Below are 16,255 nucleotides of genomic sequence, written 5' to 3' on the forward strand. Positions count from 1 at the left end.
GTAGAAAATGGTTGTTCGGTTCTCTTTAATCAACTTGGAGTTTTGAACCCTATTTTTTAAATTTTTCCTTGAGCGGGGATTTTCTCCTTCAACTGAAAAGTAGCAAATGTTTTCTCTTTAAATGAGCACGAGTAGTGAAGTACTTTTAGTCTTTGTGTTTGAACACTGTACTGTTCGCCCCCATGCAATTCGTAGGAGGTTCATTGTCCTCATCGGCCTCATGGTTTTACGCGAACCGAGCACATTAATTTTCTTTTGTACTTCGCATATGGCATTAGTCTGCCGACGCCTTCGCCCATTGCGCTTGAAATAAAAAGAAGCTTGATCAAAGCTTAATCATGCTTTAACACATCTAATCAACACACGAGAAAAATATTTTGTCTTGTCACGTAATGAAACCTAATGTAGTCGGAATGTCATTACTTCATTGTTACTTCCTCTTTTTTATTGAATCCGGCCCTGTTTTCGGATGTTAACAGAAATTTCAACACCAAAGAACATCGAAACGGAAGAGAAATATTTCATTTTTGATACCTAAAAAAATAAAACTGCTTTCTATTCTCATATCTCCGCGTGTTAATAACGTCACCTTGTCTTTCTTGATAGACATTCCAAAACGTGGTCCGTTTTTAGGTGCAGGTGCGCTGCGATCTGTGGTTTTTTGTATTTGTGAACTGAAACCCCAATTCTTATTCTTTCAAACAGCTCAAAGCTACAAATTTGTTTTGCCATAGTTTGACTATCGAAATAGTGCACAAGACACAAGTTTATTTCGTGGGACAAGCAAATAATCACAACTGGTTTTGTTAGGAGAGTGGGAAAAGACTTCCCTTTTGCTTCTGTATTTTGATTGGATGCCTCGCCCCCACGCAAATGTAGGCCACTTGCTCGTATTAACAATAACATGGCGGCATCGGAAGGTGATCATCGCGTCCAAAAATCTCCGGCTGCAGCACAAAGGCCACCACATCTCAGGGCCTTAGAGGTTTTTACGACTCGTGTTTAATGTTTTGCCGCTGTCTTTTTAGTTGTGTCGCTTACTTTGTACCGCGTTTTTCACCCTAGGGCTTGACTTTCTCTGAGAGCATGTCAAGACGACCCCCTCGCCTTCGAAGGCGCTCAATTTCGGTGTCCTCAACCGATAGCTATGGGAGTTCAGGTGAAAGAAACGTGCTCTTGATAACGCTGTGTCAGTTTTTGATGCTTTAACGAGGTTTTGGTGTGGTTTGGAGGTTCCGAATTCGATATATTTTCATTCACCGGTCGAATCGATCGACACAGTGTTGACGCTACGTTTAATTCGCGTCCCGAAGTAAAAGATGTGAACGTTCTTCCTAGAATAAATTTGTACATTTTTTATTCCCATTAGAGCCGTACTATTACTATTACCATTTTACGGGATTTTAGAATAGTGAGCTGTCTATTGTGTTTGAGTTTCAGTCCCGTAGTTTGCGTTAACTTATTTGAAATTATAAGTCGATGTGGTCTTCCTTTGGTGTATTTAATGCGTTGATATTTGCCCTCTTGTAGCGAGCTACTCCGACAGCTATTCATCAGATGAGGATGATGTTTCACCAAGGGAACGTTCTCAGGTTTGCTTTCATAATTATTTATCAAGGCTCTTCTAGTTAAGCTTAAGCTTTAATATATGCACTTTCTCCACGCTGGCTAAAGTAAGCTCATCATGCACACACTTTGAAATGTATTTTAAAAGCACTGCGCTGGTTTCCTTTTGCTATAATGCAACCTCACTCTTATCGTGCATCGTAAAACAATTGATTTAATGCCTTCTCAAGGACTTTAGACCTTCACACCTGAAAAGTTACAGTGGCTAAAAAGATTTCGACAGTCCCGGTCCATCGTGGTTTCCATGAACGGGAAATGAAATTGTGATGATTCGTGACAGATTGAAGGGGAAAAATTTCGAAATTTACATGAGTCACGTAAAGTTTACAAACAAGTGCAAGTCTTGTGATTAAAAGCACCCCATGTTTTTGCAGAACCAATATAATGCCACTTCATTATTATTTTTACGTACGATTAGTCCCTCATCTGTGAAGATATTAAGCATGCCTTACGTCACGAATTTAATACGTAATCAGGCAATATGAACTGGACGAGTTTGCATTATCAACTTTGTTTGGCCATGCTCGTCGTTCATGGCACACGTGAATATAATGGTTCTTGACTGACGCAGAGGATGTTTTAATGGACATGCATATTTATTAACTTGCATAAAAGGAATGTTATTACATGAATGACTAGTTCAGGTCAGCCTGTTAAGGCTTTTATGAACTGATATACAATCCGAGCTTGATATCAACATAAATGTAATTGTTTCTTTTTTCCACGCGGACTGTTTTGTCTGTCGATGTAGAGAAGTCATTTCAAGTTAGAGAATCTGCTTGAAGTTTGAAACATTCAACCTTTTTTCCAGAACTTCTGAAAATATTTTTTAGTGTGACTGATAACTATATGCCAAACTCTGAAAAGCTGAGATTTTTGCATAACAAGCATGCATAGGAATTTGTGGTTTTGGGGTGAACTTGAAAGCAAATAGCAGACAGCACCCAAAAGAATTAGACAGACCCTGCCTTAAATTTGATGTCGTGTTGATGGGATGATCAGACCATTACAGAGCCAAGGATAAAGAAATTTTGTTTCCAGTCCTAGTTCTAGATCTTTTGGCAGGGGAGGATTGAGTCTGGTTTTGTTGCTATTGGCAGCAAAATAGTGCCTCTCACAATTTTAAGTCATGAAAAAAAAACTGTTAACTGTTTGGTCAAGTGGTATTGTGCAACATTATACCCATATTATACTTAAGAAGGACTGATTTGTGATCTTGTTGAGGGTTTGTCTTTGGTGTGTCATCTCTGTTACTTTTTCGGATCGTTAAAGGAATTTATCTTTTTTTGTGGTTTTCCAAATCACCTGTGATTGGATTACTTTTAATCTCTGTGTTCCTGCAATAATAATCTGAATTAACCATTATCAAGTTGCAAATATTGTATTCACTGATTTTTTTTTCTGAAAAGTATCAAATCTGTGAATTATGTACATGTAGTCGAGTGTGATAAATCTGTTTGCTTTCTTTGGGTTCCTAATAATATGGAAAGGAGAAAAAAAAATTAAGAAAAAACTTTTGGTCATTTCTAATTTACAATCATTTTGTGTAGCTTTCAAAACGCTGATTTCTCTGTACTCTGTGAGAATGATAAGTATTTTGTTCTGTTTTAGTCCTTTGATTATTGTACATGATCACCAGCTTGCGTTGCTAGAATTCTAATGCAATAATTTTGGCTTCTTTGCTTGTCACACTTGCTTTAATATCCCATGTTTTTCTCTGTGTAATGCTGTAATAAATTGCTGTATTTGACAGATGGTTCATCTTGCATGTTTAATTTCATTGCATGCGTGAAAGTTGATCATACGTTCATAATGAGTAGATTTGATCTTTTACATCCCATGATCAATGTGCAAATTCTCCTTAGCAATTTTTGTGCTCTATGAGAAGATGAAAATTTTAGATCAAAGTAATTTATTGTGGTGATTGGATTCTTAGTTCTTTTGAGCTAAATGTTTGATCTTTACTGTCATGTTATAAGGAAAGATTTGTTGTTGATCACTTTTGGGATTTAAAAGGTTGAAAAAACTAGACTGTAATGCATCCATTTTCCATCCATGTGCAGAAAAACAGCAGTGGTGGATCAGATTTTTGTGTTAAGAATATTAAGCTGGCTGACTTTGGTCGCAGGGAAATTGAAATAGCTGAACAAGGCAAGCGGAACTTTGTGTATTGTCTTTGGGGAAATCTAAATCTTTCCCTTTAGGGAAAAGAAGACTGAAAATACTTGGGAAAGAAGTCGATATGGGACTCATTCTTTTATGTAAAAGATGATTTTGCCTGAAAGTCAATTTGCCCGATGGCAAGTTGTCCAGAGAAGTCTCCATTTGCGCTGACTTTGTTGATACTAATGTAATACTCTACACGTACCTGAACTAGCATTGGGCAAATTGACATTAGTCCAGGCAAATTGACTTCTGGGAATATTGATGAGCCACAGTTTTGGTTACTGGTACAATGAATTTACAATGAATTTATTTGTGGTAATTGAGAGGGACTTGAAGGTACTTCATGTTTGTATTTTTGTGAAAATCAATGTATTTAATCTTAATTTCTCAATAATTTCCTTGGTAATACACACGTTATATGAAGCAGCCTAGTTCATAATCATCATCATCATCATCATCATCATCATCATCATCATCATCATCATCATCATCATCATCATCATCATCATCATCATCATCATCATCATCATCATCATCATCATCACCATCACCATCACCATCACCATCACCATCACCATCACCATCACCATCACCATCACCATCACCATCACCATCACCATCACCATCACCATCACCATCACCATCACCATCACCATCACCACCACCACCACCACCACCACCACCACCATCACCATCACCATCACCATCACCATCACCATCACCATCACCATCACCATCACCATCACCATCACCATCACCATCACCATCACCATCACCATCACCATCACCATCACCATCACCATCACCATCACCACCATCATCATCATCATCATCATCATCAGGATCAACATACATTTGTATATTATCATCATTGTTATCACCACTGTCATCATCATTGCCATTGTCATCACCATTGACATTGCCATCCTCGTTGACGTAACCTTCACCAATCATCATCATCATCGTCATCAATATCATCATCATCATCATCATCATCAATATTTTATTTAGTATTCTGTTGGTAAGTACATGGATATACGTTAACATTGCCAGAAAGATCTAGCCACTACCAGTAGCAAGGAAGGTCTAACCTGTGCTCAACTTTGAGAGTTCCATTATAACTTTCAAAGTTTAACCCATTCGCCCCTGAACCGCCCGTAACCGCCCGTGCGGATCCAGGTCCTTTCTACCCTTTGTGACGTCATCAGTTTTAACGGTCAAGGACAACTTTCTTCGGTAACTTGTGCAGAGTGAAGAGATCTTTCAAACCATACCAGAATGACCACAATTCAGTCAAGGACACCGGAGAAAGAAGCAAAAAACCACGTGACAAGGACCTGAAAATCTCCATGAAAATCTTGTTCCATTACCCACCTACCTTTCCTTTCACCTAATCCTAAGATCCTAAAAGCTTTCCTAAAAACTCTTCCCACCAAAATGAAGCCTACTAAATGCCCAGCAAGAGAAAAAAAAAATGAGGCAAGAAAAGCGAAAAAAGAAGGGAGGAGAGAAAGCGAAAAGTAAAAGTCAAGACTGCTGTGTCACTTTTAAACCCAAAAACTATGTCGAAATTTTGCTTTCTGCGCATGCCCGAACTTCGCAAGCTGATATTTTGCATCTGGATCAGAAGGCCGCCAAGTGTACGACCTGTAGACCGGTTTGTGGTAAGTTTTAGCTCTTTATAGCACGACAGTGACCAGAAAACCACTCGACTAGCTTCAAAACGCGTTTTTCGGCAAAATCTCCAGGAGCGAATGGGTTAATGAAAAAAGTAGCAAACATGGAAATTCGTTGTGAAAACCTTAAATTGCAAGTACGGTATGTGAAAATCTATGAATGCACATTTGAGGATTTTCCATGATTGCAAATGTAGATTGGCTGTTTATTCCCATAGCAATTTTTTTGACATTTTATTGTTTGTGGTAATGATAGAGGAGAAGTAATGAGATTTTTTGGTTATTTCTTAACTGTAATTCAAGTTTTGCACAAAAGTGTTTTGGGCGGAAGCAATTTTTAGGGATCTCACTACAGTATGAGAATCACAAATCAAATTTTGCAAAAACGTTGTGGTAAAGGTTGTTATTATTATTTTGATAGAGAGCTATCAAAATTCTCTTCTCTATTTAGCTATAAATTCAGTTAATCTATGCTATTTTTCTGTTTTAGAAATGCCAGGGCTCATGTTGCTTCGAAAGCGAAACTGCACAGACAAGCCTTTGGAGGGAGCTAAGATTGTTGGATGCACTCATGTAACTGCGCAGGCAGCAGTGAGTAAAATATTCTACAGCAAAAGTGGTTTGGCGTAGATTTCTGTTGATTAAAATGTTGTCATCTCTCTTTGTCTTACTAAAACTGACCATGAAAGATGTTGTGATTGTTGATCGCGGCACACTCTACTGCTGAAAAGTAGTCAAAGTTTCCAAAGTTTCATCTTTAGTGATTACTGAGTGGGTATTATGAGTTACTCTGGGTTTGAATTTGACACCCTATTTAGAAAGTGTCTTTTTTACCGCAGGATTCCTGATTTGATCTGTGAGTGAGTGGTGCGTTGCACATAAAAAATGGTGGTTCTTACCATTAGAGATAGTCAAACATTCCATTTTACCACATTAGCAGACTTCTTATGGTCCATCATAATTCCTGTACTTTTGACTGTAGTTTTAATTCTTAACCCTTTCAGGAGATTTATTTATTATTGCTTCTCTTGAGGAAATAATCCTGTCTCTCAAGATTAAAGTCTTGTCCCTTGACTTGCACTTAAGCAGTACACTACAAAGACAAATAATTATACAAATTATTTTGACTTCCTAGGTTCTCATAGAAACCCTTGCTGCTCTTGGTGCACAAGTGCGTTGGTGCGCTTGTAACATTTACTCAACACAGGTATGTGTTTCTGTAACTATACAGGTTCTTTTTTTTCTCCCATAGTAAATAATGATGGAGTCTTCTTTTGAGTCTGTGGATGAAATCTTGCGATGTAGTGAGTAGAAGGGTTTAACGTTTTGTACATTATATAAATTCAAAAAATTTTATCTTTCTCTACAGAATGAGGTTGCAGCTGCATTAGCAGAGGCAGGTCTGTAGATTCTTTTAACTTTTAAGTCTATTCAAAAGGTTATAAATATTGAGCACTCGAAGTTGGTCCTTCATTTGGCTGAGTCATCGTATAAAAATGGATCTTGTGACAAGCATGCCATTTATTTGATGATTGAAATGATGTACCATTTTGATAACTTTTTGGCACTTTGACAATGATGTAATTTCCCTCGAATCAAGGGCCTAATTTTTATTTAATTATAGATGAGTGCTCATGAGTCAATCAATTCAGAAACAAATTGTTGAATATAAAAAAAATAAATACTCTGAGGATTACTTGATCGTCAATAGAATAGGACAGGAAAAATTTATAGTGAGCAAATCCTTTTTTTTGTAGAAATCTAAATTTTGCAAAGGCAGACTCAGTAACCAGCAATGGCAGAATCTTGAAATTTTAAACCTAGAGTTAGGAAAAGTTGTAAAATGTTTTTTAGAACGTGACTACAGTCATGTATTCAAGAAAGCGTGAGAAATCAGTTCTCAACTTGTAAGAGTGTGAGATGGGTTGTGAAATTCTGAGGTGCATAACAAAATTGTGAGACATGGCAAGTCTGAACCTAGGTTTTAAAATTCAAACCTCTATTTGGTTTTGACATTTAATGCATGTACTATGGTCCCCAGGCTTCCCCATCTTTGCATGGAAGGGAGAGTCTGAGGAGGACTTCTGGTGGTGCATAGAGCAGTGCATTACGTCAGATAAATGGCAGCCAAATATGGTGTTGGATGATGGCGGTGATGCGACCCACCTGATGTACAAGAAGTTTAATGGTACGTTCAACACCCTACGCGGAGTTGTGGAGGAGAGTGTGACTGGTGTTCACAGGTGAGGCCTTGTAAATGTATGGCTGCAAAGTTGTGCTCCATTCATTATAGATCCCCATAAGATAAGGTTACTTCTATGGTTTTTGATTATTGTTGGTTGATACAGTCTCTTGCAAAATGCTTACAGTAGATAACAATATTCTATGTTATTCAATACAGTGTGCAAAAAAAATTCATGTCCAGTAGGCCGGGGCTAGTGTATTTTGCAATTGGGCTAGTGAATTCTGTTGTCAACTTGCCCAACAGTGAATTATTCTGGGGGAATTCAAAATACATATTGTAAGACCAATGGCTTAAATTCCTAATTCGAAAGCTGTTTGACGAAGTAAAATTATCATGGTTATTATTATAATAAATTACCAAAGCGGGTAATAAATTAACTAATGATGTAAATAGTTAATAAATATTAGTTAAACTAATCCTGTTTGTCAAAAATTTAACTTCCGTGCTAGTTAAATTGCTACAACCAGCCTCAAGGGCAAGTTATAAAATTGACCTTATTAATTTTGCACCGTGCAATATTTCAGGTTATACCAGCTATCAAAGCAAGGGAAACTAACAGTTGCAGCCATGAATGTCAATGACTCAGTCACCAAAGTAAGCAAATCTAATTAATGATAGCAAGCTGTTTACATATCTGTTGTGCTTTTTCAAATAGTGGTGGTGTTGTTCCTGAGAAGTAATAAAGAAGAACCAGTTGTTGATAGACTTATTTTTATTTTCTTGCAGACAAAATTTGATAACATGTATTGCTGTAGAGAATCAATTTTAGATAGGTATGTATGCCAAAAATGATGAAATGATAATTTTGGTAATCAACATAATTTTATTTTTTCATTGATGGAATATTACAACCTTACATGTATAAATTACATCCCAGCAAAGTACACTTAAGTTTTCACTATTTTAAAACTCTTTTCTCCTATAGTTTAAAGAGAACCACCGATGTCATGTTTGGAGGAAAGCAGGTCCTTGTTTGTGGATATGGTGAGGTGAGTGAAAAGACCCTCAAGAGAATTTTTTCATTCTCTACAACTGCGTATATACAGCTGCGTAACACAGTGACTTAGTATATGTAAGTTTTGTTTGAAATTCTAACTCTCTTAGATAAATAAGTTTTTAACTCCTGTCAGTTTTCCATGTCATTTCTTCATGTCATCACTTCCAGTTAAAAAAGCAATGGTATTATTTTCTCAAATTTATTTCTGGGAGTGTTGGCACTGTTCGTTATTTGTGATGGGTTTATTTGATTGGGACGTAAAGACTGCTGTCCATTAGTGCATTTTTAGGTGAAACATTCAGGATTAATTGTTAAATCTTTTTGCATTTTTTATGTAGTTTAATGCATTTTTTTTCGGGCCAAGTGATAGTATATTGTTTTTATTCTATAAATTTGTTTCAGGTGGGCAAAGGTTGTTGTTCTGCTCTCAAAGGTCTTGGTGCCATAGTTTATGTAGCAGAAATTGATCCAATCTGTGCATTGCAGGCATGGTATGTGGAGTACATGTATCTGTGCCATATTTCAGTAAAACCTTGGTCCACAGTGATCACCCTAATGGGGCCTGGGGCAGATTCAGAATTTGTGATGATGGGGTTCAAACAAGCAACTGCTTTAATAAAGCAGAAGTGTTAAAGGAGTTGTGTCCCAAAATTCATCAAAATTCAAACAGTAAACTGGTACTAATTGGCTGAAACATAGAAAATGCTGCTCAGAGTGTTAAAGAATTTATAAAAAACACTAAATACGAAAAGAAGGCAGGGATGGACAAATTTTTAAGAAGAAGGTTCATTTTTGTTGTTTGAGAGGTTATTTATTTCACCACAGAAAAAAAAAACCAAAGATGAGATACAGAAAATACACAGAAGCAATGTGTTGAGGAAGCCCAAAAAGAAACCATAAGGCTTATAGATGCTGGGCCCCGTCAGGGTATAAAAGTATAAGTTTACAAGGCCAGGATCAAAATAATGTCTATGTCTCTGTTTACAGGCAAAATTTGATTTCAGGTTAAATTTTTTTAGCCTAGGTTGATTCTCAATTTCCTTTGTCTTTTAGGGCTAGGAGACGTAGGAAATTGAGAATCAACCTAGGTTAAATCAAAATTAACCTGAAATCAAATTTGACCTGTAACGTATACAAAGTAATTTCCTGACATTGAGAAAAGGTGTATAACTAACTTGACACAAAGCTGTGATTTTGTCATTCACAAGTAATTTCTCAAGTTCCATAGGAGATAATTAGATAATTATGCATAATTGACATTGTAAACAAAAATGAACTAAACAGCTGTGACACAGCCCCATTAAAAGAGGTTTCCATCCTAAGGGGCATATTTAAGTGCATTGATTTATGAAAATCAAGGATATTTTTGTGTCAAAACCAAAGAAATGTGAGAAAAGAAAAATAATCAACCAGCCCGGGAGGTTCATCCAGGTTTCACAAATCTTTGTTACAATGTTCACGCTTCCTTTTTTTGACTTAAAAACTTTGTATTTTTATCAAGAGAAGATACCTAATTGACTGAACCCAGCACTGTTTGATTATTGTTTTTAGCATGGATGGTTTCCGAGTAGTCAAGATCGACATGGTGGTGAAGCAGATTGACATCTTGATTACATGTACAGGTATGTTGCTAAAACCAAATACTGTTTCATGGAATGCTGTTAATCAGGTTGTTATAAGTGTAAGCTCTTCAATTTTCATTTCAAAAGTTCAAGCCATTTGTGATAAATAAATAATGTACCATTAGAATTTTGTCTGAAATAACTGATTTACTGATATGACAGCATTTTTGTCTTCTGCAAAACACAATTCTGCATACTCATCGTTGGTGCTACATTGTATTCTAATCCACATTAATTCCTATTACTTATCAGTGTGCACAGAAAGTAGTGTCCAATAACCTAGGGATAGTGGATTTTGCTATCGGGCTAGTGAATTCTGTTTTTAACTTGCCTGGCCGGGAAGTGACGTTTTTTGAGAAATTCAGATAACAGAAGAACTGTGAAATCAATTGTGCTGGTCAAAATGTTTTTGGGGCTAGTGGAAATGACGTCTGGGCTTGTAAATGCTAACTTCAGCTTGCCCAAATGGCAAGCTGGAAAAATGATTTTCTTTGCACCCCGCTTATGTCAAAAAAATTTTAGTTTAAAGAAAAACTAAATCTATTCTTGTTTAAAATTACTAATAAACAATTTAATATCGCATTATTAGTCAACCTTTCTGTGTCCTCCTTTCTATGTGACCCTTGCATTAGGTCCATTCCATTCCACATTGGCAGCTCATTTTGAAATGTAAATAGTGTCCTCCATTATTTTTTATGATGCTCTTACATATATATTATGTAATTAATGTTGTCTCAATATCTTTTGTTATTTCCCTTGTATTAAAAAAGGTAACAAGCATGTGATCACAAGGGATCACATGGACAGAATGAAGAATGGATGCATTGTTTGTAACATGGGGCATTCTAATACTGAAGTTGATGTGGTAAGATGCTTGATACTACTCAGGCTTTGATATCAGTAACATTCCTGAACAGTGCTTTTGGACCTTTTTGCTCGTTAGATTTCAGTGCTGCAGCTGAAATTTAACAGATGATCCCAAACAAAGAATGTAGCATGCTTGACTGCGAATAACAAGGCAGGGTGACTGAGTGATTAGAGTGTTGGAAATTATAATCAGAGTCCCTTATTAAGTCACAATGGGCATGTGTACCATCTACTGAGTTGTACATGGATTTTATGGTTAAACATTAACGTTAACATCTTTCTTGCAGGCTAGTTTAAGAACTTCAGACCTGACATGGGAGAAAGTCAGAACACAAGTAGATCATATTATCTGGCCAGATGGCAAGAGAATTGTGTTACTAGCTGAGGTACTGTCTGTTTTTTTTTGGTTACAAATGTATGAAGTATTGTGTGTCAATGGAACACTGAACACTGGATAATCTGCATGCCCTCCAATCAGTTTGTATGACAGCATGTGCATCTGTATTTCTGCAGTGATTCCTTTGCCAAAAAATTGTGGCGTGAAATGTTTATAAATTTATATTAATTTTAATAATAATTATGAGATTAAATGCTATTTCAGCTCTCATAAGGTGCAAGTGTGTCTAAACGCCTTAAAGTGAATGAATTCTAAGTTTGACATAATGTTGAAAATTAATGTTAGGAGATTGTTAAACAATTTGAAGGTGGAAATTAAATGCTTGCTTGATGACAGTGAGTGCAATCATACTGAAATTATTGTTCTGAGGAGGTTTTGCTCTTCAGTTTAATCCCTTATAAGGGTAGTTGACATAAATTATTTTTTATCATATTATTCATGATGTGTTGATCATGTTTTTAATCATTTTTTTCAGGGTCGTCTTGTGAATCTGAGCTGTTCTAGTGTACCCTCTTTTGTAGTTTCCATTACGTCCACAACTCAGGTGATTTTTAGTTGGTAAAATGTTGCCCCTTTTGTGTTACTTTCGCTTTAAAGAAGTAAAATTGTTAAAGCACTTTCTTGAAACTGCCTTAATTTGTAAAAGCCTTTTTGAAACTGGTTGAGAAACGTAGCTTGATGAGCATATTAAATTTTGGGATGTCTGCTTTGCAAGTCTGAAGCAGGATTATAATATTATTGGTGGTGTTTTCAACTAAGTTGAATATTTAGCAGTTTGTTTCATAATCTTTGTTAAAAAGTCACAGTCACATGACTGTTCATAGTCACAAAAACAGACCTACAGTAGTCTGTTACTTGTACCAGCTCACTGCAAAGTTTTGTTTGTTATTTTCTTTGCAGGCAATAGCATTAATTGAACTTTACAAGGCACCTCCCGGTAGATATAAGCATGATGTTTATCTCTTGCCTAAGAAGATGGGTAAGTATATCACCTCAACTTCTTTTTGCTGTTAGAGTGTTTTTCAGTTGTTAGGTAGTGTCATGACCAGTCAGTCAGGGAGAGAGACAGACAGACAGACAGAAAGACAGTCAAATATTCTGTCTACCTGTCAGTCAATCTTCCAATGGTCATTCTGGTGTAGAATAATAAAGTACAGTCAGTCGTTCAATCGTTCAGTCTGTCAGTCAGTCAGACTGTCCATCAGTCAGTCAGTCAATCCATCAATCAATCACTCAGTGAGTCAGTCAAATCCATCAATCAATCACTCAGTGAGTTAGTCAATCCATCAGCCAGTCAGGTGAGGCAGTAAGTCTGTTAACTGATAGTCAGTCATTAAATCTCCATATAAACCAATGATTTAGTCCATCTTCTAAGTTCAGCCAGTTGGCTATTCAAGATTCTTTTTTGTCAACCAGCCTTCCAGAACAAGGATTATTCTCTTCTTTTATACAAATACATGGTGAGGTGGCCTGTCAAGTGGCACGTACAGTCAAACAGTCAGTCACTGACTGGTCAATCTTCCAGTAGTAACAACCAGTTGCTTATTGATCTTTAGACAGGGAAAACAATATTTGAACTTTCTTTTTTAGATGAATATGTAGCAATGTTGCACTTGCCGACATTTGATGGCCATTTGACTGAGCTAACAGAAGAACAAGCAAAGTATCTTGGAGTGAACAAAAATGGCCCATTCAAGCCCAATTATTACAGGTTGGTTTTCTTTTCAATCGTGTTTAACCCTTTAAGCCCCAGTATCCACATACAAATTCTCCAAACTGATCTCCATACATTTCCTTTAAGAATTAGTTGAGAGAATTTAATAAAACATCAAGGCATTTTCTCTTTCGTGATCATTTTTTATATTCTCACAACCTTATCTTTTGACAATGTATGGACATTGTTAGGAGAAAATTGCTGTTGGTCACTACTGGGACTTAAAGGGTTTATAGGAAAACAGATTGTTTATTTAGAGTGATCATTCCCATTATTCTCATGAAGTCCTCTATTTAAGCAATAGAAAACCTTTTCCGTGTTTGCATAGCCTGATATAAACACGAGAGGGGTTGGGAGAATTCGAGACCGTTATGCAAACCCGAGACGAAGTCGAGGGTTTGCATAATTGTCGAGAATTCTCCCAACGCCTCGAGTGACACCACAACCATGTTTACATACTCTCATGCAAACACTCCTCTCGGCCAATCAGAGCGTGCGTACTATTTTAGTTATTTTATAAAGTGTTTTTGATGAGATAGTAATATTTTTTAAGAGAAACCACATGCTAGTAACTATTACAGTCAAGCCAGTTCAAGCGTACCCCCAACATTCCATTAGTGTGTTTATTATTTGAAAGTTGAATCCGTTGGTAGTTATAGATTTCAGATTCATCTCAGCATTCTGCGTAATGAGCCATGAAGTCACATACGATGCAGGACTTTACAAAATTTCTACCAGCTCTGTTTCCCTGAATTTGATGTAAATGTCTTCTAAGAAATTAAATCCATTCAAAGACTTTTAATATGACCAAATACAGAAATGTTCTCGTAAAATTTTCACTGCTCGTTATGCATAGAGGAATGCTGATTTGAATTTGACACCAGTTACAGGAACAACTAACCGATTCATTTTTCAAAGAATCAATTAACTTTTCATAAATAGAATCTTGGATGGTATACCCTTGACCTGCCTTGACTGTAAGGCTTAATACCCTTATATTGTAAGGAAACTATGGTTTTATTAACATGAAGAAGTTTTGATTTTATAGTCTACCATTTCTGTTGTTGTTACAGTTATTGCAGATGGAGCCCTTTGTGGTACTTGAAACAGATCATGTCTCTAAAACTTATGAGTGAAACATTGGTAGAATTTCAACTCTTTAGTTGAATACAATACACTTTCCCATATAACTATAAAATGCAGCTGCAACCAGAAATGTGTGAAATTCATTCAACATTAATTGTAACAAATTCAAAATTTTTAATTTTATTATAATAGTTTTTATTTATTTTGGATACATTTTATATTTTTCTCCCTCATTGTCTCTAAAAAGTAAGACCTTGCAGATAAGTTTTTATTATTTTTTTAATATCGATTTTACTGACTGAATTTTTATATATTTTCAGATACTAATGATGTGGGACTGGATCCACAAAAACCAACAATAATGCTTGTAAATTCTGGAACATTTTTAAATTCCTATTTATGAAATAAGGCTCCATATTTTGCCACATATTTGGCCTTAGAGCAATCCACTGTGCACTTAGCTTCTTATGATATTATCCAATGACGTAACACACTGCTGTTTTCAGCATTTTACAGGACATATAATAATAGTTTAGTTTAGTTCCAGTAGTGCATTTTTCTTAATTTTCAACCTTTTCATGTACACCTATGAAAACAGTGCTTGATTTACAGTGTAAGTTACATGTAGAGGGTTGTATAAACTTATTATTTTTTGTCTGTGGATGAAATCCTAGGGTATGACCATCTCGGTAGTTCTTTTTTGCGGTTTTAAATTTTATTTACCAAATCGGAAGTGAATTGTGAAGGTAATTTACTAGTTAATGGGAAAAAAGTAAGTTCTTTGCTGCCACCGCTGGGCAACAATAGTGCAAGTAATGTTAACTAAGTATTGCTTGTGTAGGGATGATGAGAAGAACCTTGAAAATAGTAATGCCATCTTAGAAACTTGTTATGACAAGTTATTGCCAGTCTTAAGTCTCAAGTCTCAGGTTTTCAAACAATGGTTTGGATATCCCAGTGGGCCGTTTGTATGTTATACGCAATACCAAACCATTGCATAACTTGTGCTAGAACTTGTCGACTTATTTGAGGTAAAAACTGTCAGTAAGACGTCAGAACAAAATTAATCTGACAGGCGAATGGAAATTACTCCAGAATTTGTGAGGTAATTAAATCATTTGGCTTGGTGTAAAATATTTTTTTGTTTGGGACTATGTACAGCCATAGGTTAGAAGAGGTCGAAATAATAATTACAATGTCTTTGCGTTGACATTCAGAGAGCTTGATTTGTAATTTAGGGATTAAATTTTTCAAAGTCACTTCTGCGCACTGTGAACTAGTTGCTGTGCCAGCCATTTTGCATTCTAAGAAAAAAAGGCAAGCAATTGATCTGTACTGTGATATTTCTTGGTGACTTTTCATTCTTGTATTGAACAAGATGCTTTAGGTTAGGTTGTTTTTGTTTTCTTGATAATGACACAAACTTGGTGATTGTAAAAAACAGTTCCCACACAGACACATCTATTTTTCAAAGTCGTCATATGATAATTATTTTGGTTCTATAGTTGTGATGTTGTTCATTTCTAGTGTTTCCCAAGTGTATCTGGCTTATGCTGTGTTCATTCTAAATACTTTTATTAGCAAATAATGTTGCACATGTCTGAGTCAAGTCAGTTAAGAAATAAATTCCCTGTAAACATGTTGGCCACTCATTGATGTATGCCAATATGAAATACTGAGATATTCATGCATGCCCATCTTAAGTGTACCCTGCAAGCAAAGTTTTCTCTCTTGCATGAGTTGTAGTTTTAACAAAGTCATTCACGTGGCCATTCAAGAGAGTAACCTCTGCTCACAGGGTAATCTTAGTAAACACATTTTCCAACAAACATCCGCCTCTTGGTTGGAAAGAGGGTCAA

General features: G+C 36.1%; 1 protein-coding gene across 2 annotated transcripts in view; it reads left to right on the forward strand.

Moving 5' to 3' along the window:
* The window catches only part of LOC140923730 (S-adenosylhomocysteine hydrolase-like protein 1), a 33,200-nt gene that overhangs the window by 16,306 nt on the left and 639 nt on the right, over window positions 1-16,255 (forward strand). The window contains exons 1-19 of one of the 2 annotated variants that reach the window (XM_073373803.1): window positions 850-985; window positions 1,066-1,159; window positions 1,531-1,592; window positions 3,690-3,777; window positions 5,959-6,059; window positions 6,604-6,675; window positions 6,838-6,868; window positions 7,510-7,711; window positions 8,238-8,307; window positions 8,440-8,486; window positions 8,639-8,702; window positions 9,113-9,201; window positions 10,262-10,332; window positions 11,103-11,197; window positions 11,487-11,585; window positions 12,072-12,140; window positions 12,497-12,575; window positions 13,187-13,307; window positions 14,717-16,255. The exon at window positions 14,717-16,255 is cut by the window's right edge and continues 639 nt beyond it. In XM_073373803.1, the coding sequence (XP_073229904.1) occupies window positions 905-985; window positions 1,066-1,159; window positions 1,531-1,592; window positions 3,690-3,777; window positions 5,959-6,059; window positions 6,604-6,675; window positions 6,838-6,868; window positions 7,510-7,711; window positions 8,238-8,307; window positions 8,440-8,486; window positions 8,639-8,702; window positions 9,113-9,201; window positions 10,262-10,332; window positions 11,103-11,197; window positions 11,487-11,585; window positions 12,072-12,140; window positions 12,497-12,575; window positions 13,187-13,307; window positions 14,717-14,723 (1,542 nt within the window). In that variant the 5' untranslated portion in view covers window positions 850-904 and the 3' untranslated portion in view covers window positions 14,724-16,255. Of the gene's footprint in view, window positions 1-849; window positions 986-1,065; window positions 1,160-1,530; window positions 1,593-3,689; window positions 3,778-5,958; window positions 6,060-6,603; window positions 6,676-6,837; window positions 6,869-7,509; window positions 7,712-8,237; window positions 8,308-8,439; window positions 8,487-8,638; window positions 8,703-9,112; window positions 9,202-10,261; window positions 10,333-11,102; window positions 11,198-11,486; window positions 11,586-12,071; window positions 12,141-12,496; window positions 12,576-13,186; window positions 13,308-14,716 lie in introns of those variants that run through there. The other variant, XM_073373804.1, reaches the window with a different exon arrangement.

The sequence above is a fragment of the Porites lutea genome, chromosome 13, assembly GCF_958299795.1.
Source record: "Porites lutea chromosome 13, jaPorLute2.1, whole genome shotgun sequence".
Lineage (NCBI taxonomy): Eukaryota > Metazoa > Cnidaria > Anthozoa > Scleractinia > Poritidae > Porites > Porites lutea.